General features: G+C 39.8%; 1 protein-coding gene across 4 annotated transcripts; it reads left to right on the top strand.

Moving 5' to 3' along the window:
* The first annotated feature begins 183 nt into the window (after nt 1–183).
* nfkb2 (nuclear factor of kappa light polypeptide gene enhancer in B-cells 2 (p49/p100)) lies at nt 184–23992 on the top strand. Of its 4 annotated transcripts, none has more exons than XM_037782135.1 (24): nt 184–321; nt 3019–3126; nt 6945–6984; nt 9100–9175; nt 10760–10800; nt 12983–13081; nt 13443–13594; nt 14123–14235; nt 14843–15001; nt 15936–16040; nt 16288–16376; nt 16722–16860; nt 17918–18034; nt 18208–18426; nt 18550–18691; nt 18814–18928; nt 19698–19905; nt 20265–20434; nt 20686–20788; nt 21051–21223; nt 21350–21431; nt 21520–21689; nt 21782–21893; nt 22801–23992. In XM_037782135.1, exons 2-24 carry the CDS (start codon nt 3110–3112, stop codon nt 22869–22871), a joined length of 2712 nt encoding a protein of 903 aa, XP_037638063.1. In that variant the 5' UTR covers nt 184–321; nt 3019–3109; the 3' UTR covers nt 22872–23992. The 4 variants fall into 4 exon arrangements, with proteins under 4 accessions (XP_037638063.1, XP_037638060.1, XP_037638062.1 ...); XM_037782132.1 differs by having other exon boundaries at nt 18175–18426; XM_037782134.1 differs by lacking the exons at nt 184–321; nt 3019–3126 and adding an exon at nt 3931–4000 and having other exon boundaries at nt 18175–18426.
* The last annotated feature ends 3380 nt before the right edge of the window (nt 23993–27372 follow it).

Genomic DNA, 27372 nt, shown 5'->3' with positions numbered 1-27372 from the left:
ATACTAAATACATTTAATAAAAATGTGCTATATAAATATATATTATATATATATATATATATATATAATATATATATGGAATTAAAGTGCTTGCTTTCATTTTTAAAATAAGATGTAATTTAAAAACAACACTGCAAAAACTACAAATATCAGACTAAAAGTAATAAATAAGGAACATAAATAAAAGTTCCCCTTTCCAACTGATTTTATTTTGAAAAGCTCATACAGGAAGTAGCCTCAGGTGTGTTGCTGCTGTTCTGGTGGTTGTTGAGTTGAGTTGAGTGTTTTTCGAGGAAGCAGGCGGTCAGAGCTGACAGACAGGTAATTAAAACTCACCTTTAAACTCTGTATTTCTGTTGAATCTCAACACAAACTGATCGATCATTGATCAATAACACGATCAGCTGCAGACACCGAGTTAAATGGTTCATATTAACTGAAAATATCAAACTGAAAATGTGACATTTTAGAGTAAAAACGACTGAATTTGATGCTCAACAAACCAAAGCAAAGAACTGACTGATGCTCAACATCTTCATGTTTACTCTGTTTATTTTAATCTGCATTAAACTCACTGAGCTCTGGTTCATATTAAAGTGAGAACAGCTGATTGTTCTGAACACAAACATTTTAGTTAGTTAATTAATTAATTAAATGTGCTGCAGAAGGAAAAACAGAATTTATTTATTGAACAGAAGTGAGATTAAATCAGAATAAAACCACTGCAGTTTGATCAGATTGTGTAACTGAGAGGAAAACTACTGAAGAGACTCTGCTGCTGTTTGCAGGAATTCAAGTTAATTTAACTTTATTTACCACCTTTTTAATGTAACTGTGAGTTATTCCTGTTGTTTCACATTTCAATTCTTTATTAGATTCTCACTCATCACTTTCTACTGTCAGTAAATATTGTTTTATATTCAAACCGACTGAATTTGATGCTCAACAAACCAAAGAAAAGAACAAAATGTTGCTCTTCAGTTTAATGTCACATCTTCATGTTTACTCTGTTTATTTTAATCTGCATTAAAACTCACTGAGCTCTGGTTCATATTAAAGTGAGAACAGCTGATTATTCTGAACATAAACAGCTGAGTTAATTAATTAATTAATTAATTAAATGTGCTGCAGAAACAAAAACAGACTTTATTTATTGAACAGAAGTGAGATTAAATCAGAATAAAACCACTGCAGTTTGATCAGATTGTGTAACTGAGAGGAAAACTACTGAGACTGCTGCTGTCTGCAAGAATTCAAGTTAATTTAACTTTATTTACCAGCTTTTTAATTTAACTTGAGTTCTTCCTGTTGTTTCACATTTTAATTCTTTATTAGATTCTCACTCATCACTTTCTACTGTCAGTAAATATTGTTTTAAAATAAAAAACGACTGAATTTGATCCTCAACAGACCAAAGAAAAGAACAAAATGTTGCTGAGCACTGTTAGTACCTTTAGCTGTTAACACCTTAGCATCTTAGCAGGGGCAATAGAAACTCTCCTAATTTCGCATTTAACACCTTTAACTGACAGATCATTGAAACTTAAAATATATATATTTAATATTTGACAGTTTTAGAGACCGATGTTGTGTCTCAATTTGCGTATTTCTGTACTTACAATTTCTCTTTTGAGTGCATAAGTGCGGTTACATAGCAAAATGCAGTGTGCTAGGAGTACCAAGGCCTATAGAAAGGACGCTGGGTCACGCGTCATATCTTAGGGGATTTTACACATGCGCAGTAAATTCTTGAAATTGAGCCAATCGCGACGCACAACTGCAGCTTCAGTTACACTGTGCATGTGTTATATCCAAGCCCCCAGGAATTGCACCGGTCGACGATCCGGACTTTCGTAGTGGCCAAACGGCGTTACTGCGACTTCCATATCCGTCACGTGACGCCGTTGGGCCCAAAAAGACTTTTCCCCGTAGACTTACATTGGGAAAGACACGTCTGTAACTCAGCCGATAATTTTTTTGAGGTGAATCAACTTCCCAGTACGAACACTCTAATATCCCTTATTTAAAAGATTACGTTTTTAAAGTTGTAAAACGCACTAATAGCTGAATCCAGAGTTATTTCCCTTCCTCCGTGAGTGAGACCCAGACCGTGACGTTGGGACCCCGTGACCGAGTCATATGACCAAGCGGACGCTACTGCGCATGTCACAGTTGCCCAAGATTCGCCAAGATCCGGGTACTTTTCCAGACGGAAGTCGAGCCATTTAGGCTTCATGCGCCAATGAGCAACTCTCATAGGAATGACCAGCCTCCAACGCTGGATCCAGTTCTTTTGATACATCCATGGTTATATCCCACACCCCAAGACCCATGTCCGCCCGTGACCCAGCCTCCTTTCCATAGGGCCTTGAGGAGTACCCGGATGTTGTACTCATAACAGTCTGAACGGTTGCCATCTTGGCTCCGTAGCAGAAGGGGAGGTTCCAGCGGCGGTTGCTGTTCCTGCTTCCAGTCTTTGTGCAAAGCTAGGCTAACAGTTTCCCCCTGCCCAAGGCCTATGGAAAGGAGGCTGGGTCACGGGCGGACATGGGTCTTGGGGTATGAGGTATAACACATGCACAGTGTAACTGAAGCTGCGGTCGTGCGTTGCAATTGGCTCAATTTCGGCGAGTGCAGACCAGATTTTACTGTGCATGTGTAACCCCCGAAGATATGACGCGTGACCCAGCCTCCTTTTCATAGGCCTTGCCCCTACCTCCAGTCTTTGTGTTAATCAAGGCTAACAGTTTCCCTTTGCTTCCAGTCTTTGTGCAAAGCTAAGCTAACCACAGGGACTCTGGTGGAGAGGAGAAATGTCAGCTTGTTCCTTTAACAGAAGAAGCAGTTTGTTGTTTGTTCAGTCGGTCTGGAAATCGAGGATTTCCCCAAATAATCACAGAGGAGGAGGAGGAGGAGGGGGAGGAGGAGGAAGAAGAGTGGAAATTCCCACTGATGTGTTTAGATATGACTCCATCGCACACACACACTCCTGATTAACTCCTGATTTGTCGTCTGCAGGAAAAAACCCGGGAGAAAGGAAGACCAGATCAGCCTCCTCTTCCTCCTGCAGGGAGCTGAGCCTTCATCATCACCTTTATCAGTGTCAGTCATGGCGGGAGCCCTCAGGTACATTTCATTAATGTGTTATTAGAGAAATCCCATGAAAAATCAGACTTTTATCAATAGACTCTTTTAGTGTCGACGTCATGATGAAGTCATGGTGTTAGCTGGAGGCTAAACAAAGACTGGAGGCTCACACTAGCAGTGGGCTAAAGTTACACATCTAAAATGTCATCTTGCTGTGTTGTTGGGTGCCAGAATCCAGATATTATTTAGCCTTTAACCGCAGCCAATGGCTCACGGCTGCGGTTAGCAGAAGGCTCTCCATCTCTGAAACGCTTCGCCTATATTGTACGACTACAACTATAGGCATATTTTCCTAAAATATAGTATAACATGTAATATAAATCTAATTAAATATATAGAAAACACAATAGTCCCATCATGTGCCCAAAGATTAAATATAGTACGATAAGAAAAACTCACTTTTTCAGCCAAACGGTTTGACCGATTATTTAAAATGTACTCATATTTCCACCAGAGGAAATTCAACATTTCAGTTGCGAGCATAAATGTGTTGAGATGAAGAAACATTTCATCATGTTGATAGAAATGTGAAGCTGAGCTGTTTCAGAGAAACAGAAAAGTAGATCCTCCTGCAGAGGTCAGAGGTCACACAGAAATACCCCGAACACAAACTTTCCCCTCCGGGTTTTCTCTCCTCTGATTCTACCTGCTGCTGTGGCTTCATGTTAATGAGCAGCCGCCACCTGATTGGCCGCCGTCCTCAGGGGGGCCGTCCCACCTGACGGTTCAGATCAGATTTGAGTCAGACTCTGCAGTGAGGCGGGTTTTTCTCTGATGCAGTAACAGGAAGTCAAAGAGTCTAACCATAAACCACCAGAGAGCCGAGCGGAGAGGAAGTTAAGAGAAGCATCAGGTCTGTGTTTGTTATTCACGCGTTTGTCCTTTAATTCTGCTGCAGTTTGTTTAGAAGTTGTTGTCTTTATTACGTCTTTATTTCAAATTAATTTGTTGGGTGATTTCATTTAGTCTATAAAATGTCAGAAATAATTCCAGATGTGTGTCTTAGATTCTCATTATCATGCTCGTCTATTTATCCTCACTCCTTCAGATTATAGAAAACAACTAAATATGTTAACGTATGCAGACGACACACAGATTTAGTTGTGTTTCCATAGAAGCATAGAGCAGGTGCATTGAACAAATCACTGACTACGTTTACATGCACACTAATATTCCTCTATCATTCTGAATATGACAGTGTAGTGAATTTAATACGGGTCGTTTAAACAGCATATTCTGGTTGGATATTCTCAATGGAGCATTTTCAGATGAAGACATGTGTGATCTGCTGATATTATTCAGGTTTTATGCCGTGTTCACACCAAGAGCGAAACAAATTTTAGCCTCACTTTACTCGCACCAGTTGGACCGCCGGTATCATCGCGCTAGACGCGCCGGAGAGGAGGAGGAGCTTGTCTCCATGGATACCAACAACTTTTCTTTCTGCCATTTGGAAGAAATAACCACTGTCGTTGCTTTGTACATGTTGTCGAAGTCCCAGATATGTCAGAAAGCCAAACCCTGTCGTGTCTGGGTTCATAACATCACCCCGACGGTGAGCTGTATTCACATACAGTGTCATTGCACTGACTGTATCTAGCAAGCCACGCATCGCTACTGCGGTATGAACCCAAAATAAACAGATTGTGCTGTGATTTAATTGCAATAAACGGATCAAAAGGCTGCCAAAATAACTACATAATGATGTTGATTTGTAAAAAGTCTGACTTCATGCTTTGTCAGGTCTGTTACCAAGACGACAAGCAAACAACTTTTAAAATGCTTGTTTTCTGAATGGAGTTTGGATGAAATATTTCAACTCCTGCAAATACGTGAATGACGCGAATTTTGCGTGTTCGCGTCACCTGCCAATTTGCATCTATTCGTCTCTTTGCATTGACTTTGTGTGTAACGTCATGCGAAAAGTTCGCTTCGCTCTTGGTGGGAACGCACCGTTAGGGGCATTCTCTGGACATCTCTCAAGTGAGTCTCAATCAGGGTTATTACTGTAGTTTGTGACACGCAGTCTCTCACCAGTTTACGCCGTCGGAGTCTGTTCTCGTGCATCGCCGTAAAGAGAAAAGCTTGAAGAACACAGTTTGGTGACGGCGAGACAGTTTAGTAGAAATATTGTCTTTGTGCATGTGAACGTGGTAAAGTTCCCTCCAGTTAAACAACTAAATAAAAACTTAAATAATTGTTTCTGGAGCCAAAGAAGAACCATGAAATGTCAGAGTTCAGCTTCAACCTCAATTTTAACCTCATTTAATTAACTGCTCTATTAAAGCTGGAGTAGGCAGGTTGGAGCAAATATTAATAACAGTTACTTTTATAAAACGGTAATTATATCCTGATACCAGTCTACTGAAGTGCTCGCCGTCCAATTGCTGAAAAATGCAATTCTTGCAGAAATCTCCAAATGTCCAAATTTTTTCATCCCAAATCACAGCATGGCTTTTTCTATGGTGTTCCTCAAGGTCTTGGTGTCTTAATGTGGTATTTTGGAGGGATAATTGCTACATTTGTATCAATTCTCCAGTGGTAAAAAACCCGGTTAAATTTAGCACCAAATCTGTGTAACAGATGGTAACAACCCAAAAATTTCCGCAACAATTTATGAGTCATAATGGAGCATGGGGATGACCATCATATACTTCTATCATCATGTTCTATGATCTTATACATTTTCACAATTTATTTATTTATTTATCTATTTATTTATTTTTTAAAATAGTATATTTATTGATTTCAAAAGAGTCGAACAATCAAGGATTAAGGAGCATAATACAAATATATGTACCCTCTTTTCCAACTCACCCTCAACACAGAAAATTAAATAAACAAAATAAAATAAAATATATAAATTAACAATAAATAAAATAAAAATATATAAATAAACAATAATAAATAAAATAAAATAATATAAAAATAAAATAATAATAAAATAAAAAAATATATACATGTGCTTCACTATTTATTTGAATTAATTCATGTTTATTTCTGATTTATGACTAGAAGAACTTGACACATAGTGCTGAGCTGTATCTGAAATTAATCTTCAGGTTCCCAGCTTTCAGATGATGTACACCACGTCTATGTGACATCTACTGTTGACCTGCTATCTCCCCCTAAAAAAACCCTGTACACCCCTAAAAAAGATAGGTCTATTGTGGGTCTCAGAGGGTTAATAACAAATCACTTCCTGTCAGCGGAGGAGAAACTCGTCTTTTCTTTCCTGGTCGGGTCTTAAATCAACAGTTTCCTGGTTACCTTCATAGAAAACCTTCTTCTTCTTCATCTGAGTGTATTATGTATTATCAGTAGCTGCAGCAGCAGCAGAATGACATCATCACCAGTAGTCCCGCCCCCCTCAGATCTGGAATTCTGGGGGTTTTCCTCGCCTCGGCCACTTCCAGGAAGTGACTGAGAACGGGCCTCGGGGAGGGGAGGAGGGGTGAGACAACACAGAGAGAGAGAGAGAGAGAGAGAGAGAGAGAGAGAGAGAAGAGGAGGGAGGGTGACAGAAAAACAACAGAGCAGAAGAAGAAGGAGAGAGAGTTGTGTGTTGTGTTTGAGGCTCTCTCGTCCGTCATGTGAAAGTGAAACTGCTGCAGATTTGATTGTTTAGTCGTTGTTTGTTTATTTTATCACGTCGGGACTTTTACTCTTCAGACGCGACAGACGAGGGGATTTAAAGTGACTCAGGTTGGAGTGCTTCCTGTTTCCTGTTGAGACTCTTTCACATTTGAAGCCTCTAACTGTTGGTTTGTTTGTTTGTTTGTTTGTTTGTGCTGCAGGATGACTGAAGCTCCGTTCATCAACGTCTACGACAACGAAGTGAGTCCTTTTCTATTTGAACATTCACTCTGCAGACTAGTGGAAAATAATACTTCACTTACATTTACCTGCTTTTTTCCTATATTGTTATCTGTCCAGCTTTATATTTTATCGTGTTTTAAATACGCTGGTTTTAGCACAACATGCCAAACACATGTCACGTTTCTTTGATTTTTATTTATTTATGTTTTTGTTTTTTTTACACATCATACAACATTTTACACATCGTATGGTATTTTTATTTATTACAACTGTCCTCGATTCAATTACCTGAAAATTAATGACTTCCTTAATTAATTAGTATATTGATTGTAGTTTTGTCCTGTTTATGGGCTCACTGACAAGTTCTTTTTACATAGTAAGATGAATTAGTATAATGAACATTTCATGCTTTTCCGTTCATGTTGAGCATCATTTCTAATGTTTGTGAGAGATGTCATGTTGCTTGTCAACAGTGTTGTTGTTTCCTTTTGTTGTGATTGATATAAAAACTATTCTAATAACATTTGAAGACCTCCCGCCAGCCAGTTTTACATCCTGTTTTTTGGTCAACGTTTTTTTCATTTATTACCATTCATTACTATCACCATTGCAACCAGATTGCATCGTTTTGTTCAACCCAGTTTAGATGAATTTACTGTTTATCAGCCCACAAATGAGACAAGAATTATCACAACACACCGACTCTCTCTCACTCGCTATCTTCTTCACCGTCTCCTCCTGGCGAGGCGGCCGTCTGGCTGCTGCTGCACTGAGGAGCCGCACCGCAGCACGCCGTCCATAGCGTACCGGAGGACGGGATATACATGTCGCCGTGGTCCGCCGTTTGAAATGCGGGTTTCTGAAATGAGGATGCTTTGGAGGTGCACCGTCCACCAGCACCGGCCGCTCTCTCCTCAGCTCCAGCACCGACACCGCACCAGGCTGCTCTGTGATTCGTTTTCTGAAAGTCGTGCTCCCCGCCGTTCGGACCTGTTAGAGGCCGACAAACCTCCGGTATCGGCTGCTTTCTGTTAATTTAACTCCAGCAGTAGGAGACGGTAAAGAAGAGAGCGAGTAAGAGAGAGACAGTCAGTGTGTTGTGTTAATTCTGACGGTGGGATTTCATATAATATACTGCGTTGATTTCACCAGTTCTCTGCACACACAGGTGTCATGGTGAAAATAAACACACTAAACAAAGGTGGAGGGAACTAAATAATAAAATGAAAACCCTCAGTTAGCTGATGCAACAAGTTGGGTTAGCTAACTAACTAGAAGATAAACTGACAGACAGATAAACAGATTTATCAGTTTGCTGTTCAGACTCAAACAAGCATGAGTGCGCCTGCAGCTTGGAGGATGACCTTTGACCTGCAGCTTCTACTATAGTCAGACGTCATATTCACTTTTTACCAACAACAACTTTGAGCACAGTTATTTGTCAAGTTATTTGTCAAAAAAAGCCTAAAAGGTTGTCGACAAAATCAGGCAACAGATAAAACAATACTGAAAACAAAAATAACAAAGATAACAATTTAAAATTCCTTTAACTTACATTTAAATTATTTCACAACCTCAAGGTCGTATTATTTGAGTTCATACGAGTGTTTGTTTCCCTCCACAGATGAATAGAGTTGCGTGGAAAGATGTAAAAATCGAATGCTAATTAAAGAACAGAGTGAATGTGTGACTAATATTGTGATAAGCACTGCGACTCTTATTTTCATTTTCAGTTCCACGTTGATTAATAACTTCCTTTGAAATATTCAAAATAGCGTTTTTTTTTCTTCAGGTTGTTTATTTAATGTGACAAAAAGTCCAAAAAGAGATTCAGTTCATTAAACGTTCTGGAATCAGATCATGTCTGGGGTTTTTTATTGAAGAAATAATTAACATAATCAATGAGATGATCATTTTGATACCTCATACCAGAGATTTGAAATTTTCCACTGATGATTGATTCACCACAAGACAAATGTGGAGCCTGAAGTCTCTCTTGTGTCTCGCCCTCGAGGCTCCATAGAAACCATAAAGATCCAGATTGATACTGATTGATTGTTTGATTGCTTGTAAGGTGCGTTTAAACACTGACGAATGTTTTAGATGTTGAAAATATTTTTTCTTCTTCTTCAGCTGCAGATGAATTTGATGCCGTATGACTACATTCCTCCAGTGGACATAAAGACTGAACCCTACATACCTGAGACAGGTACGCAGACCGGTGACAAACACGGTGTTGTCCGTGTAGTTTAGACAGATTTGTTGCCTAAAATTCATCAGTCAGTGCCCCAAACACAGATGACTCAAACCATTATTGTATTCTAACCCACAATAGACCTGTTTTTGTCTTTTTTAGGGGGGTAGAGGGGGTCTTTAGGGGGAGATAGCAGGTCTACAGTAGATGTCACATAGAAGTGGTGAACATCGTCTGAAAGCTGGGAACCTGAAGATTAACAACCATAGAACACCATAGAAAAAGCCATGTTGTGATATGGGATCAAAAACTTTTAGACATTTGGAGATTTCTGCATTTTTTTGCGATTAGATGTTGGACTTTGTAGAACTTTGTTTGTACCTGGAAACATAAGCTCACCTTTTCGTTAGATCTAGTACGAGAAATTACATAGGAACTGTTCTCAGGAGGAACATTGGTGTAAACTTCGTAGAACCTTGTTTGTACTTTGAAACACGAGTTGAGTGTGAATACCTGATCAACGTCTAGAACTTCCTGTCAGTTTGTGGAACTTAAATGTAAGTTTTGTATAACCTGGAAACAAGTACTGAGACATTTTTAGAACTTCCTAGACCCTAAACATTTAGATCTATTTTCAGAGCTTGCAAGCCCCTATGAACCCATGCTCACTTACTCTTAAAGAGGTTCTCACTTTCTAGAACCTCTTTTAGACTTCTCAGAACCTTTGTCCAGCCCTCTGCTCTTTCCAGAACCTTATCTTGATAGCTGGATAGTAATTTCTGGGGGCATTTCCGAGCCTTTATTACAGAGAGGCAGTTCATGGTTTGCGCCTTATCCCCCAAGCCACGGGGGCGACCCGATTCCTGTCACCTTGTACTTTTTGATGTAATGTTTTATTCATAAATGGAAATGAGGACAGCGACATTTCAGACCCAACAGTACTCATCAGTACTTGGGAACCCCGACCTGAATTTTCTAGTATTGTTATAAGAAACAGAGACGTTTGTCTACAAACTGTGAACATCACTTTCTAAAACCTACTAATCGGGAAAACACCTTCATCTACCTGTTTACTAAGTCCTGTAGCTGGTGAAATAGTGAAAGTGGACGGTGACGTTCATAATAGAGATGCACCGATCCCACTCTTTAAGTCCCGATAGCGATACCTGGGCTTTGGGTATCGGCCGATACCGAGTACCGATCCGATACCAGTCTTTATTAATAAGCTGTGTGACTCACTGTGTGGTAGTCACTGTTCTTTTATGTGTAAGGCAACATCAGGCTTGACTTAAACATTGTTTTCTCAAATTTATAAAAAACTAAATGTAACAAATAAATACAATTTTGGTATTTTATTTATACAAATTGAATTTTTATTTTTTATTAAAATAATAAATCGTACACCAACAACTTAGTAAAAATCTTCAAAAGTAACAGACTTTTTATTTATTATTAAAATAATATATCGTAAACCAGCAACTTGGTAAAAAAATCTTCAAAAGTAACTTTGTTATGAGTCATTGTGACCACTGAATTTCAAGGCTAGTTCAGTAACCGTTCCTCTCCAAGTCATTAACTAAACTTTAATTTGTGTTTCAGCTCATGGTCCTTACATTCAAATCATCGAGGAGCCCAAACAGGTGAGACAAATATTTTACTTCCTGTGTCTGTAGTAAGTACAGTACAAACTTACAAATTCACATTTAGTGAATTGTTGGCATTTAGTTTTTAGTCTTACTCTGCAAAGTGACTCTCAACAGTACATTAAGTTTGTGGACTAGTTGGTCTAAAAGTAACAAATAGAAAGGAAGTTAAAGGTTAGAACATTTAAAATGAACTCTTATGTATAAATATAGAAACCTTTTTGGACAATGAATAAAGTCTTAAAACAGGGATCAACATTAGGCCCCCTGCCATTTACAATATTTATTCTTTAGTCCAACTTCAGCATTGCGATGTCCACTTTTATGCTGATGATACCGTCTTGTATGTCACTGAACTCCACTGCAAACCTTCTCCAGCTTACAGTCTGATGACCTCCGTTAATTAAAATTAGTTCTAAACTCTTAAAAGACACAATGTTTGCTTTCACAAAGTAAAAAAGATAAAACTTTATTGATCCCTGAGGGGGAAATTCACATGTTTCAGCAGCACAGAGACGGACTGAGAAGGTAAGAAAACAGATAACGAACTCTTTGAATTAGATAATTTACAAATAATTGATTAAAACCAAACCAAAAAATTACCAAACTTTAAACTATATAAATGAATTGTGCAAATATTTATGTCAACTATGTATGAAGTATAAGTATATAGATATGACTAATAAATATAATATACATAGTAATATATAATAAATAAAATGTTATATATAATACATGTGTAGTTACGTGTATGTTATATACACACTATAATAACAATATGTGGTAATACTGGATTATTATGCAGTCACGCATATATACATATAGTATTATATAAATGCACAATAATAACGATATGTAGTAATACAGTATTATTATCATGATATAAGTAGTATAATGTTATGTAAATATATTAATAAATATGTAACAAAAACAATGAAGTATATATATCATAGATACAACTTATAGTATTATAATATCAATGCATAATAAGAATATGTAGTAATACAGTGTTATTATATCATGATATAAGTAGTATAATGCCATGTATATGTATGAATAAATATGTAATATATAGTCAGGGATATGGTGTTTGATACGAGTTAAAAACATGAAGCCAAATACTGGTCTACAGGTGTTGTTTTGGGAATTAGAAGAAGAAAATGTGACAACAAAAGTCCTTTAATACCTTTATTACATGAACACACAGACGGACACTGTGAGTTAGGTTGATCCACATGTTACTGTAACAGTCCCTTCCTTTAATCCTGGGTTTTCCCAACAGTCATATAACATCATGGGACTGACTAGAAGAGCACAAACAGGGAGTTTCTGCAGCTGAAGGTCATGTGACTCCACAGACATAAATCAAATCAGTCAGTTGTGCTCTGAACACAAAAGAAGAACCAGGTTTACGCAATCAATGGACGTACAAATAAAATGACACAAAGTGAGTGTTACTGCAGCTGAGGCTCAACACGGACTTATAACGACATGGATCACATATGAAGAGAGAAGTCAAGAGTTAACATGACAGGTGTGATCATAAACAAGTAGAAGTAAAATAACAGAAATTAAAAATGTAAATGCATGAAACAATAATGGTAATTTATTAATTATGCAACACTTTTCAAAACAAAGTTAATGAAATGCTTTACATGGTTGTCAGGATTAAAACATTTAAAAGAATATCAATTTTAAAATATATTATGAGACAATAAGATCAAAATTATAAAAAATAATAACACTGTATGTGAGCATTACTAAAAATAATTTATTTTTAAATAAATAAATAGAATCATAAAATACATGATGATCACAATATGTCCATAACGTCCGACCAAATAAATTAATTTAGAAACACTGACAGCGAGTTTTATTCGTCTGTGAATAAACCATAAAGGACACAAAGACGGTACTAATTTCTAGAAGAATAAACAGTCGTTTCCAGCATTATTTGAGACATTGAATTGCATAAATATGCAGATGATCGGTAGTTCGTCATAAACAGAGAGCACCAGAATCTGCAGTGGTTTACATGTGACGGACCCGTAATCAAGGACAGAGAGAAATGTGGACTATAGAAGTTGTTTCCTCTGAAGAAACTTGCAGTATTTGTAAAATAAAGCTTCAGAGTATCAACAGAAAGACAGTAAAACTTGGTGTGTGTGTGTGTTCCCAGAGGGGCTTTCGTTTCCGTTATGAGTGTGAGGGTCCATCCCACGGCGGGCTCCCAGGGGCCTCCAGCGAGAAGAACAGGAGAACCTACCCGACCGTGAAGGTGGGTAACACCCAGAGAACGCTTCAACAACATGTCAACAACCGCTGCTTCACTCACAGCCGCTAGTTCTCTACTTAGTATCTCATTATTCTGACATAAGAGGTCCACATTTTTAACTTATTATCTCAAACTGATGTAAAAACAAAATAGATTTAATCTTTGTATCATGTTTTGATGTAGAAAGTGATAATTTTGACTTATTTAGTCTTTTTTTATATATATAGTTTCAATGCAGGTCTTTTACTGCAACAGAGTATTTTTACTGTGTCGTATTAGTACATTTGCTGTAACACAGTATTTTCACCGTGTGTTATTAGTACTTTTACTGCAGTAAAGTAACTGTGTTGTGCCTCTGTCTCAGATTAATAACTACGTGGGTCACGCCCGGGTGGAGGTCCAGCTGGTGTCCCACTGTGATCCTCCTCGTGTTCACGCTCACAGTCTGGTGGGACGTCACTGCACCGAGAACGGCACCTGCACGATCGACGTCGGCCCCAACGACCTCACAGCCTCGTAAGTGTCCAATAACGTCACTGCATTTTTACCGACACTTGAACTGAATAACAACAAAAAAAGCTAACGAGGAGTCGGACAGGAAAGTTTTTATTCCTCATCAGACGTTCTGATTATTTTAGAGAAAAACTCCAAAGAAGAAGTCAGAATTTTCTTTTTTACATTCATGTTCAAAGTTCAGGAAACATTTATGGAATATTTTATTGACAGTTAACAACTTTTTCATGTCACACTATACAATGACTGTTTTTTTCATAAAATGTTTTGACATACTATACTTTATGTCTAAAAATTTAATGGCAAAAAAAGTCATAGTATGGTATGTTAAAAAATTTAATAAAAATTCAATTTTTATTCAATTAGAGAACGCTGTGATTGACCAATCAGAATCGAGTATACAACAAAGCCGTGTAATAAAGAGATATATTATACAGTATTTATGAAATGAGACAAAGTTTGTTACGGATTTAAAACAAAAATCAGTGAAATATTCTGATAGATTGTGCTGTCTATACTACTATACTGTAGATTCAGTAACCTGGGGATCCTACATGTGACCAAGAAAGGTGTGGTGGAGGTTCTGAGCCGGAGGCTGAGGGACGAGAGGAAGAGACTGAAAGGAGCTCACTGTCATATCACAGGTAAACTCACCTGAAACAACACATTGTTATCTCACATAAATCTGCCCAGGAAGGACTTGTAGCTGCGCCTCAGAGCTGGACATCCTGCCATTCCTGAGTGGTCCAGTGTACCACAGAGCAGTCCGGGCTCAGATTGGTCTGTTCAGCCATCTGCACTCTTACCGAAATCCCCAAAAATGAGACATGTCATCGTCATCATCAACTATGATGGACGAACAAGAGAAGAATTATTTTAGTCACATCTTGAGGAGGCTTTCACATCAGGGACCTGGGCCTGGATCCGAGTACACTTGACCCCAAAGTCCAGTTTGTTTCCGTACTCAAGTCCACTTGAAATGGTGGTCTGGTGTACGGTTCGCATCAGGTGTGAAAGCCAACCGTACCGAAACATGGAAGTGGACTGCTATTTAACACGAGTAACGTTTGCAGTTAGCGAGTAGTTGTGAAAGGGAAATTGTGGGTACCCATAGAACCCATTTTCATTCACATATCTGGAGGTCAGAGGTCAAGGGACCCCTTTGAAAATGGCCATGACTAAGACCAGAAAAGCAACACTTTCATCAGGATGTAAAAGCATAAAATAAAACTGCTTCTGTGTTTTCTTTAGATTCAGAGGAAAGCGGTCTCCTGAAGGAGGCCAAGGAGCTGGGGAAGGTGATGGACCTGAACATCGTCAGGTTAAAGTTCACCGCCTACCTGCAGGACAGCAACGGAGGGTTCACCAGAGGGCTGAAACCCGTCGTCTCCAACCCTATCTACGACAGCAGTGAGTCCAAACATCCCAGAATCTGACTGTTCAGTGTCAAAGCTGGTAGCAGCTGAGAAACTGTCACTTTTAGAGACACTTTTAGTGATGATTAATCAATAAAATAATCAGCAGATGAATCGATAATAAAAATAATATTTGGTTGAGGCTGTACAATAAGCGACGGAAGCCCTGAGAGGCAAGTGAGGAAACTTCTGGTGATCAATTTATTAAGTCTGATCTTAATTGTTGGTGAAAAAAAAGGTTTTGCCAGGATAATCTCCTTACTTTTGTTTCCTTACATTCAAATCATTTTTCTAAGTTTTTCTTCTATATACAATTTATGTAAATTAAAACTCACCTGGAAGAAAACATGAATGCTTTTAGTCCTAGTTAGAACATGGGGTTGTGGTGCACTACAGCCTCTTGTGGCCGAAATGAGTATTACAACAACAGACACACAAATGTCGGAGAAACGTTCAGAGATAAATAGAGTAAATGTTGCTAATATTTAGCCTTATGCTAACTGCAGCCGTGAGCCATAGGCTAAGAAAGTCCTAAAAATGTCGGGAAAATGTGCAAAAAAAATAGTAAAAGAAAATGTGCAAAAAAAAATCAAAAATAAGTCAAACAATGTCCGAAAAAATGTGAAAACTGTAAAAAAAATTTAAAAATAATTTAAAAAAAAGTAAAAAAAATGTGCGAAAAATCTCCGAAAATAAGTTTAAAAAAAATGTGAATAATGTCTGGAAAATTTCAGAACAATTGCAGAAAAAAATTACATGGTTGGTACCAATGGATTCTTTAGGTTTTGTAGTTTCATATGATACCAGTATGTCACAAGTTGTGTCAATGCGTTAAAGAAATTAGTGGCGTTAATGCGTTATCGCGTAAGCTGACAGCCTGACCAAGAACACGAGTCACACACTAATAATGAATCCTGTTTTATCTGCAGAGTCACCGAACGCTTCCAACCTGAAAATCTCTCGGATGGATAAGACGTGCGGCTCGGTGCTCGGAGGAGACGAGATCTTCCTGCTCTGTGATAAAGTCCAGAAAGGTGAAAACATTAGATTTGATCCGACGTGTAAATCTGATTTTTTTGTTTGTTGGTGTAAAGTGAAGTTTGTTTCTCTAGTCAGTAAAGTTAGTGCAAGTGATGGTGGACAAAGAATTATTGTTTGTTTAAATCAAGCTGGTAGTGGATAAAGACTAATTATAACAGGTGGTTTAGTTTATTTTATTGTTATTTTACTGCTCTGAAACTGGAGAATTATCCCATCATGCCTCTGTGCTGCACGTTACAGATGACATCGAGATCCGTTTTTACGAGGAGGACGACGAGGGAGGCTGGGAGGCGTACGGTGATTTCTCGCCTACCGACGTACACAAACAGGTAACAGAGTTTACGTGTACACACAGTAAATCTTCTAATAAATAATACAAACCAAACATAACTACATTTTAACAAACATTTTGTATCTTACAAATGAAACATTTAGTCTTTCAGACTAAAATGAGAGCTGCAAATATATATTTTTATTTCTTATTTATTTGTAATTTTGTCTATAAAATGTCAGAAAATAGTGAAAATACAAACAGGCTCAAAAAAAGTTACATACGATTTAGAGTTTCAAGAAATTCTTTGTAAAAAGTTATTAGCTGTTTAAAACTAGTATTCTAATTTATTCCAGATCTAAAGTTAATCCTGAGTGTTTAATCCTCATCTCTCTCTCCTCAGTACGCCATCGTGTTCAAAACGCCGCCCTATCACAGCGCAGAGATCGAGCGGCCCGTCACCGTCTTCCTGCAGCTGAAGAGGAAAAAGGCCGGCGACAGCAGCGACCCCAAACAGTTCACCTACATACCGCACGTACAAGGTCAGCCATCAACATCAAGACCGTTTTTACAGTTTATAAACAAGGACGACGTACGTTCGTGTGCGCACGCAGGTTAACAATGGAAGTACAGCGGAGTGCAACAGCTTGTCAAGATATGGAATGACATTAACCACCAAACATCAGGAATGCAACATAAACAAACTGACTTTCCAGATCTGTGTGCCGTTAGCGAGTAGAAGACAGATATAAACACTTATTTGGTGGAGAAACCAGCGTGTAACGTTAAAGCAGCGATCATAACGAGCATACAAAAGATGCTTACTGTACGACTACATTATCTGTGGTCGTGTACAGAACGTCAAATACCTGGACAGACTCCTCAGTTTATTGAGTTTTAAAATAGGCGCTACAAACATAGAAACTACAAAACCTAAAGAATCCATTGGTACCAACCATGTCATACTAGCTTGTCGCGAAGGAGGTTAAATAACGCTCCAAACTAAGGCTAAATTTTGGTGAGGAAAAACTGTCATGGCCAATTTCAAAGACCTTGACCTCTGACCTCCAGATATGTGAATGAAAATGGTTCTATGGATACCCACGAGTCTCCTCTTTACAGACATGCCCACTTTATGATGATCACATGCAGTTTGAGTCCACTATTGGATTATCAATTGTGACAACCGAACACGCAACAATCAGACACTTTGATGAAGGTAACGGTTTTAATTCAATGTTTAAAGCTCGCCAACTCGTCTGGATGACTGCGGCAAAACGCCACATCCGTTGCCAACATGCATATTTTTGATGACGTCGTCTGTAAAAGAGTTTATTTAATGTGTTACCTGTAAATCCCCAGGAAGTTTGACAGGAAGATGTTTGTTTTTTTAAGGTTTATGATCACAGTTTTGGGGTTTCCCTCAGTGGAAACGGCTGGTTTCAGTCCTCACCTACTCATTCACATCTTCATCATGCAGCAGATTCATGACGACGAAGAAAAAATAACAGGCGGAGAAAACATGTTTTTTTCAAGTCTTCCCACTTGTACTTTGATTACTTTTTAAATGTCAGAACTTTCTTCTTTGCTCTCTTTCAGACAAAGAGGAGGTGATGAGGAAAAAGCAGAAGCCGCTGCCTCACTATGAACCCTGGAGAGGAGGAAGAGGTGGAGGAGCCGGGGGATTTGGAGGAGGAGGAGCTGGAGGAGGAGGAGGTAGGGATTTTATTTCAAATATAGTCCATTTCCAATCATCTCAATTAAAGGATTATTGTTCACCCAGAAATCATGCTGCAGCTGCTCGGGATCATATCATACTGGGAAAACTGGGAGTTCAACTTTGTTTCCTTCTGCAGGATTCCAGTTCAACCAGCAGATGAATGGAGGAGGAGGAGGAGGAGGAGCAGGAGGGACGGGAGGAGTTTTCTTCAGTGGCTTCTCAGGCTTCAGTGGAGGGGGAGGAGGAGGAGGAGGGGCTCAGATGTCAGGCTCCACCCCTCAGACCGGGGTTACCCAGCAACAGACAGGAGGACAGACGGGAGGACAAACAGCAGGACAGACAGGAGGACAGACTGGCTCGCCACTACAACAGCAGCTGTTTCAGATCGGTAGGAGACGATGTCCTGTTCTGATCCTTCGCTGATGATGTGACGCTGCTTGTGTACGAGGTCAAATTAATATTTGATATACTCGCTCTTAAAAAGTCCTGCTCTGTGTTTTTGTGTTTCCAGCCGCCGCCCTCCACAACAGAGCCTCTCAGAGCGCCAGACAGACGGCTGCTGCCCTGCTGCAGTATTGCAGCACCGGGGACGCCCGGGTCCTTCTGGCAATCCAGAGACATCTCTGTGGCGTCCAGGACGGCAACGGAGACACGTGAGTTTTTTTTACTTAATTTTATAATATTTTTTGTCCTACAAACTCAACACCAGACACACGTTTGACTCTTGTATCATCTGCTCAGAGGTTTGATGTTGTGTTCTTTTGCTTACCCACAGTCCTTTGCACCTGGCCATCATCCATCAGCAGACAAGTGTGATCCAGCAACTGATCCACACCCTGCTCAGCAGCCAGCAGCAAAACATCCTCAACACAGCCAACCACCTCCGACAGGTAATGTACCTCCAACAGGTAGCTAACCCTTAGCTAACTTATCTTATTACACGGCTTTGTTGAATACTCGATTCTGATTGGTCAGTAACAGACCGTTGCTATGGGCGCAGTTCTGATGTCGGACTCTGGCGGACTGTTTTTGTGTCATATTATTGATTTCTTCAGTAAGTAGCTGTGTAATAAGCAGGATAATGTACAGCTAGCGGGTCATTGTTGTGAAATAAACCCCTTCTGAGCGATGCTTCGCGTCATGGTTTATTTCACAACAATGAGCGGCTCGCTGTACATCCCTTTTTAACAGTGCTAACCACGCAATACTCTACCTTAACAAAATGAACCACCTCCGGCAGGCAGCTAACAGCTAACGTACCTTCGACAGGTAGATAATTCCTAGCCACCTCATCTCTCAACATAATAATCTACCATAGTTACTGCAACTCATTTACCATAATACAGCTTTTTACGTCAGAAAGTTAGTTAACTCATCTCTCAACACCGTAATTAATTCAACTATGACACCAAAATTAAGCTAACTCCTTGCTAACGACTAAGCACAACCAACAGGTGCCTAACGTTCGTCCTTTCGCTGTTCTGTATCTCAATATCTCAACAAAATAATCAACCGTAATTAATGAATCCAAATGATTTACCTGAAAACATCTATCTACCTGTAACAGGTAGCTAACTCGGGTATCTAATGTAAAACCCAGCGACCTCAGTCCCAGGTAACTAATGAAACCGACTAACTCACCTGCTGCTGTCTCTGCAGACTCCGCTCCACCTGGCGGTGATCACCCGGCAGGTGAAGGTGGTGGAGGTGCTGCTGAGGGCGGGGGCCGACCCCAGCCTGCTGGACAAAGACGGCCGCAGTCCCCTCCACCTGGCGGCGCTGGCCGGAGACACCGCCACGCTGCGCCCAATGCTGGCTCACCTGGGAGAACGCCACGCCCACCTGGTCAACACCCCTGACTACCACGGTGAGAGAACGAGTAATAACTGTGTGAAATATTTACCAATTACTGCAATAATGTATAGCTAGCGGGTCATTGTTGTGAAATAACCCCCTTCAGGGTGATGTAAGCATCACATCGCCCTGAAGGGGTTTATTTTACAACAATGACCCGCTAGCTGTACATTATCCCTTACTTAATCACACATCTGTTCAAAATGTACCTTAAAGGGAGATTTTTATTAAAAAAAAGAACTTTATTTATAGTAAGTCTCCACATGAATCTGACACCAAGATATTAATAATAAACTGCTTTTAGCGTTGCTGCAATACTTTATATGTTAACTTGTGACGTTAAATAGACTAAAGTATTTGTCTCCGTCTCAGGTCTCCATCCTCTCCACCTGGCCGTGAGGAGGGACGGCGAGCGCTGCCTCCGCCTCCTCGTGGAGGGCGGAGCCAAAATCAACGCACCTGAGCAGAAGAGTGGAAACACCGCCCTCCACCTGGCCGTAAGGGAAAACCTGTTCAAGGTGGCCTGCACTCTCATCACAGAGGTATGACACACCTGTACACCTGCTCAGCAGCTATAGGACGGCTGAAGCATATCAATACTCACCTGTACCTCAAACCTGCCTGCACTCACCTAACCTAGTTAACCTAGTTAATCTAGTCAGGTCGGGTCCGTTGAAGTGTCAATGACTAAAAACTAGTGAGGCGTTTGAGGTACCGGTGAGCATGATTGTTGATACGTTTCACCGCTAATAATCAGTGACATCACAGCGTTACTCACTCTGTTGTTTTACAGTTGAAGGCGGACGTCAACGCCAGCACGTTTGGAGGAAACACAGCTCTCCACCTGGCGGCCAGTGTGGGCTCCCCGACCCTCTGCTCCATGCTCATCGCTGCAGGTGAGAGGCAGTAAAAATACTAATACCACACTGTAGGAATACTCTGTTACAGTAAAAGTACTAATACCACACTGAGAAAATATTCTGTTGCAGTAATAGTAGTATAATCAGTAGAATGTAGTTTAAGTATTAAACAATTAACACTATTATTAACATTATTAACATCATTACAGGTACAATAACATTATTATTTTTACATGAGTAATAATCAGAATAAAGACGTCAACATACCACAGAGACTGAGTGAAGGTTGTCTCTTCAGGCGCTGATAAAAACGTGGAGAACGACGAGCCGCTCTTCTTCAGCTCCTCCTCAGACGAAGAGCCGGACGAAGACGAGCCAATCAGAGAGCGGGAAGCCGCCTCACAGCCAATCAACCCTCGCAAGAGACCTGCAGGAGGACACACCCCCCTGGACCTCGCCAAGTGCCAAAAGGTAGTTATCCTTTTAAAATAAAAGAACAGGACATATTAACACTGGACACTCAATCCTTTCAAAATAAAAGAACAAGACATATTAACACTCTCCTCACCTCCTCTCCTTGTCTCCTCTCCTCCTCAGGTGAGGAACCTGTTGAACTCGGGTCAGAGTCCTAAGTCGAGTCGTCCCAGCAGTAAGAAGATGAGGGCGAGCAGCAGTGAAGGTTCGTTATCTCAGTTACAGTAGAACACTAATGAAGAAGAAATGTTGACCAGGGTAGTGTAATAAACGAAGCGGTGATGACGTTGCAGAGGCGGAGTCTTCGGGGCTGAACGAGGACACGCTGTCCCGGCTGGTGGAGGTGCTGAGTGTCGGAGACGTTCCCTGGAGGAAACTGGCGGAGAAGCTGGGGATGATGACGCTGACTAACCTTTACGTGGACAGTCCGACGCCGTGCCACCAGCTGCTGAAGCACTACCAGGTAACAAGTGAACGCCGTCTATGTTCAATACTCATCACAGTGATGGTACAACGAAGTGTTACTGACCTGTCTCTGATGTCTCTGATGTCCAGCTGGGTGGAGGTCCAGTCGAAGGTCTGGTTGAAGCTCTTCAGTCTCTCGGTCTCACAGAAGGAGTCCGACTGCTGAGAAACACCGAGCTACGAGACGACAAACACAGCACAGGTAACACATGATCAACACCTAACCTCGACCGTCAGAGGTCAACGCTAACCTCAGCCGTTAGAGGTCGACGTCTAACCTCAACTATTAGAGGTCGACGCCTAACCTTGACCGTTAGAGGTCGACGCCTAACCTCAACCGTTAGAAGTCGACGCCTAACCTCAACTATTAGAGGTCGACGCCTAACCTTGACCGTTAGAGGTCGACGCCTAACCTCAACTGTTAGAAGTCGACGCCTAACCTCAACTATTAGAGGTCAACGCCTAACCTTAACCGTTAGAGGTCGACGCCTAGCCTCAACCATTAGAGGTTGACCCTACCCCACAACCGTTAGAGGTCGACGCCTCACCTTAACCGTTAGAGGTCAACATCTAACCTTAACTATTAGAGGTCAAAGCCTAACCTCAACCATTAGAGGTCGACGCTTAGCCTCAACCGTTAGAAGTCGACGCCTAACCTCAACTGTTAGAGGTCAACGCCTAACCTTAACCGTTAGAGGTCGACGCTTAGCCTCAACCGTTAGAGGTCGACGCCTCACCTTAACCGTTAGAGGTCAAAGCCTAACCTCAACCATTAAGTCAACGCTTAACCTCGACCGTTAGAGGTTAACGCATAACCTCGACGGTTAGAGGTCAAAGCCTAACCTCGACCATTAGAGGTCGACGCTTAGCCTCAACCCTTAGAAGTCAACGCCTAACCTTAACTGTTAGAGGTCGACGCCTAACCTTAACTATTAGAGGTCAATACCTAACCTTAACCATTAGAGGTCGACGCCTAACCTCATCCATCGAGAGTTTTGCAAATAAATAAAGTTCTGTCACTATAAATAACATTTTGTTACTATAAATCCAATTTAAATGTTACTATAAAAAAAAGTTCTCACCTCATTCATGTGTTTCTGTCCAATCAGACGCCACGGTCGACAGCGGCTTCGGCAGCCAGCCAATGGAAGAAGAGGAGCCGCCTGTGGCCAATCAGTGATGAGCAGGAGACAAAATCCCCTCTCGAGCAGCTTCAGGAACGTCATCGGGACTCTGCAGAGGAACCGGGACTCTGCGGAAGAACCGGGACTCTGCGGGGGAATCGGGACTCTGCGGGGGAAACCGGGACACTGCAGGGGAACCGAGACTCTGCAGGGGAACCGGGACTCTGCAGGGGAACCGGGACTCTGCAGGGGAACCAGGACTCACTCTGCAGAACTGGACTTTAATTAGCAGACTGACAGCAGAGACTCTGATGCTTCTACTCCCAGCTGAGTTGGACTCTGTTTGTTTACGTGCAGAGGAGACGAAGGCTGCATTCTACACGGACACAGAGATTAATACACAACATGTTACTTCATAGGAATTTGAGCGTTTTACCAAAAAAAGCCTTTTAAAGTTTTAAAAACTGATTTTAATTTTATGTTTTTAAAGTGGCAACAGACAACCTCCTCCAGTGTTTCCAGGTGGTATTATTGTTGGCGCCGCTGTCACAAAGACAACCGTATCTCTCTCCGTTACTACTAGCGACAAATTTAGTGACCTATTGAGACCATCAGCTTTGTTCAATCAACATTTACTTCATAATGAGTTAAAGCTAAAAAGGTGTCTATTGCCACTTTAAAGAAACAAACAGTGGGTTTGAAATGGATTATTTCACCGTGAGGCTGCATCATAGTTATACAAGTGTCTGTTTGTTTGTATTAATTTATATTTTGTTTTTATTAAATAGAGCTTAGTGGGCTGTGAATTTTCTGACGGACAATTTAGAGTCCTTGAATTTCACCTTGAAAGTCCTTAAAAACTTTAGCCGGCTGCAGAGAATTATTTTTATGATAATCAATTACCTGTTGAACACATTTTATAAAGAATTAAAGAAAGTGAAACGTTAGCTGTAAATCTGTGTTGTGTTGTGTGTTACCTCGAGCCGATCTGCTCCTTCATCTTGTAGGAAAGCGGTGGGATTTCAGATTCATCTGTCCGGACTGGAACGCAGCACGTCTCACCTGTTATCGGTTTCTCTGTTTATCAATACTTTAATCTCATTGATGCCGGGTAAGAAAAAGGTTTTAAATGTTATGAATGACAAAAACAATAAATACTCATTGTAAGTAAAAATGATGACGTGTTCAGTCGTATTGTGACGAATCAATGACTCAAAATATTTCAGTCCAAATTAACACAAACTAAAACATTCGTCAACATAAACGTAAACATGGTGACTAATACATTTTGGGCTTTTTATGATGCGCTAGTAAGTCAGTTATATTAAAATTATAAAAAAAGTCAAGATTATAACAATGTATACAAGTTATTTGGTCCAAATTATAAAACACTAAGGTCAACTTTATGACAACTTATTTAATAATTTTTTTATTTAAAAATTCTAAATATTGTCATTTTCTAAATTATGCAATAAGAAGCCAGTTAAATCATAATTGTAAAATAGTCAGTGTAAATTTTAAATTATAAAGTTTTAAGTCAAAATATTGAGACATATTTGACAACATTTGATAACATCAAAAACTGCAATAATAAACTAGTTAAATAAAATTATTGTTATAATATAATATAATATCAAATTATATAATATATATAATATATCATAATAATTATTATATTATATATACAATTATTATCATTATTAAGTTAAGTAAAAAATTATGAGATAGCAAGTCAGTTAAATCAAAATGATAAAATAGTCAAGATTATAAAAATGTATGAAAGTTTTCAAAGTTCAAAATATAAGACACTAAGATCAACAATTTAACATTTTTAACATAAAATTTGGACATTTTCAAAATGATGCGATAATAAGACAGTTATATCACAATTGTAAAATAGTAAAAGTTCATGTAAATTATAAAAGTTTAAGTAAAAATAATGAGACACCGCAAATTATGAGATAGTAAGTCAGTTAAATCAAAATGATAAAATTGTTAGTGTAAATTGTTTAATGTATTAAAGTTTTTTTGTCTAATTTTTTTTACAAAATGATTTGATAAGCCACTTAAATCATAATTGTAAAATTGTCAAAATAAATTAAAAATGGTTTCAAATTATATACAGTAGTTAAAAATATTTTGTTATTGGTTAAAAAAAATGTCAGTCAAAATTCAAATTAATTAAAAATTATGAGATAGTAAGTCAGTTAAATAAAAAGAAACATAATCATCAGAAAGAGCTGCAAGAGGGACAAAAAAGCACAAGCGGAGGAGCTCGCCAACAAAGCAGAGGCAGCAGCCAGGCAGAACAACGCAAGGGAATTGTACAAAATTACCCGACAGTTAGCTGGTAAGAACAAGAGCTTTAGCCGGCCTATCAGAGACAAACAGGAAAACCTTCTCACTAAAGACTCCCAACAACTAGAGCGCTGGAAGGAACACTTTGAGGAAGTCCTCAATAGACCTCCTCCAGACACCCCCCCAGACATTGAAGAAGCGAGACGAGACCTAAACATCAACTGTGAAAGGATATCAAAGGAAGAAATCAAAAGAGCCATCAAAAAACTGAAGCTCGGCAGAGCACCAGGAAAGGACAACATCCCCCCTGATGCACTGAAAGCAGACATCAGTGCCACCGCTGACATCCTCCACGGGCTTCTAAATGAGATCTGGGTAAAAGAGGAGGTACCCAATGACTGGAAACAAGGGCTAATTGTCACAATTCCCAAGAAAGGCAACCTCAGTGAATGCAAGAACTGGAGAGGCATCATGCTTCTCTCAGTCCCCAGCAAAATCCTCTGCCGAATCATCTTGGATAGAATGCAAGAACCACTGGACAAGATATTCAGGAAGGAACAAGCAGGTTTCCGGAAGAACAACTCCTGTACAGATCACATTGCATCACTCAGAATAATTGTCGAGCAGTGCATCGAATGGCAGTCATCACTGTTCATCAACTTTGTTGACTTTGAAAAAGCCTTCGACAGCCTAGACAGAAACATCCTGTGGAAGCTGCTCCGACATTACGGAATACCCATAAAACTGGTCAATCTCATTAAATGTATGTACAATGGATTCACGGGCCAAGTCGTTTCAAATGGCAAGCTATCAGACACCCTCCAAATAAAAACAGGAGTACGACAAGGCTGTCTTCTGTCTCCCCTGCTCTTTCTTGTTGCCATCGATTGGACTATGAAAAAGTCAGTGGATGGCCAAAGGACGGGGTTACAGTGGACTCCCTTCACACAATTGGAAGACCTCGATTTTGCAGATGACTTGGCACTGATCTCAGGAACACACACAAATGCAACAGAAGACAAACAAATTACATGAACACAGCAAACAGCTAGGCCTCATGATCAACGTTGGAAAGACCAAGGTTATGAGGATCAACACTAAATCCCACCAAGGAATAAATATCAAGGAGCAACCCCTAGAAAATGTGGCAGAGTTTGTCTACCTGGGAAGCAACATCAGCACAGACGGAGGAGCAGATAAGGATGTGGAGCTACGCATCAGCAAAGCAAGACATGCCTTCAGAACACTCCGACCTGTATGGCTCTCTTCCCAGCTCTCCAAAAACACAAAAATCCGAATTTTCAACTCAAATGTAAAATCTGTCCTTCTCTATGGCTGTGAAACCTGGAAAACCACAAACACAATCACCAACAAACTGCAAGTGTTCATCAACAACTGCCTCCGATACATACTGAGGATATGGTGGCCCAGAAAAATTACAAATACAGACCTGTGGAAACAAACAAACCAGGAGCAAATCAACAAAGAAATCAAAAGGAGAAAGTGGAGATGGATCGGGCATACACTCAGAAAACAAGAAACAAACATAACAAGACAATCTCTGGACTACAACCCACAAGGAAAGAGGAAGCCAGGGAGACCAAAAAACAACTGGAGACGGTCTATGCTTGACGAGTTAAACAAGATCGGGACCTCCTGGCAAGAAGCAAAGACCACTGCACAGAAGAGAGTGAGGTGGAGATCCATGGTGGACGCCCTATGCTCCCAAGGGGGCCAAGAGGACTAAGAAGAAGAAGTCAGTTAAATCAAAATTAAAAGTTTTTAAGTCTTGAAACACATTAAAATGATCATATACTACGGTTTAATAATAATTTTGACTCACCTCGAGTGTTTTTATTTTTAATTTAAAAACATTTTTAATATATTTAAGTTCTACATTTCTTAAACGTTGTCTCTCTAAACTAAATTTTGTTCTGAACTACATTAGAAACATCTAGCAGGCGGTGCAACAACATCATGTTTTATTAATATATTAACGAGGATTAATCGTCCTTCATTCTCCGTTATTTTCGTGTTGCTCTTTATGTAGTAGAGTGTCAGTAGAATCCAGTAGAGGCTATTTTTTACTAAGACTGTGTATTCACGTGGTTTCTCTTCTATAATTAAATATTAATTAACGAGACAAAAACGCTGCAAAAAAAAAAAAAGACTCTCAGCCCTTTTTGTTTTCAAAATGTTTTTATTTTTGCCTCTAAGCCTTCAAAATGATACAAACGTGTTGTTTGTGTTTCACTACGA

Source organism: Sebastes umbrosus, chromosome 10, assembly GCF_015220745.1.
Source record: "Sebastes umbrosus isolate fSebUmb1 chromosome 10, fSebUmb1.pri, whole genome shotgun sequence".
In the NCBI taxonomy this organism is placed as follows: Eukaryota; Metazoa; Chordata; class Actinopteri; order Perciformes; family Sebastidae; genus Sebastes; species Sebastes umbrosus.
This window is presented reverse-complemented; position numbering and strand designations above follow the sequence as displayed.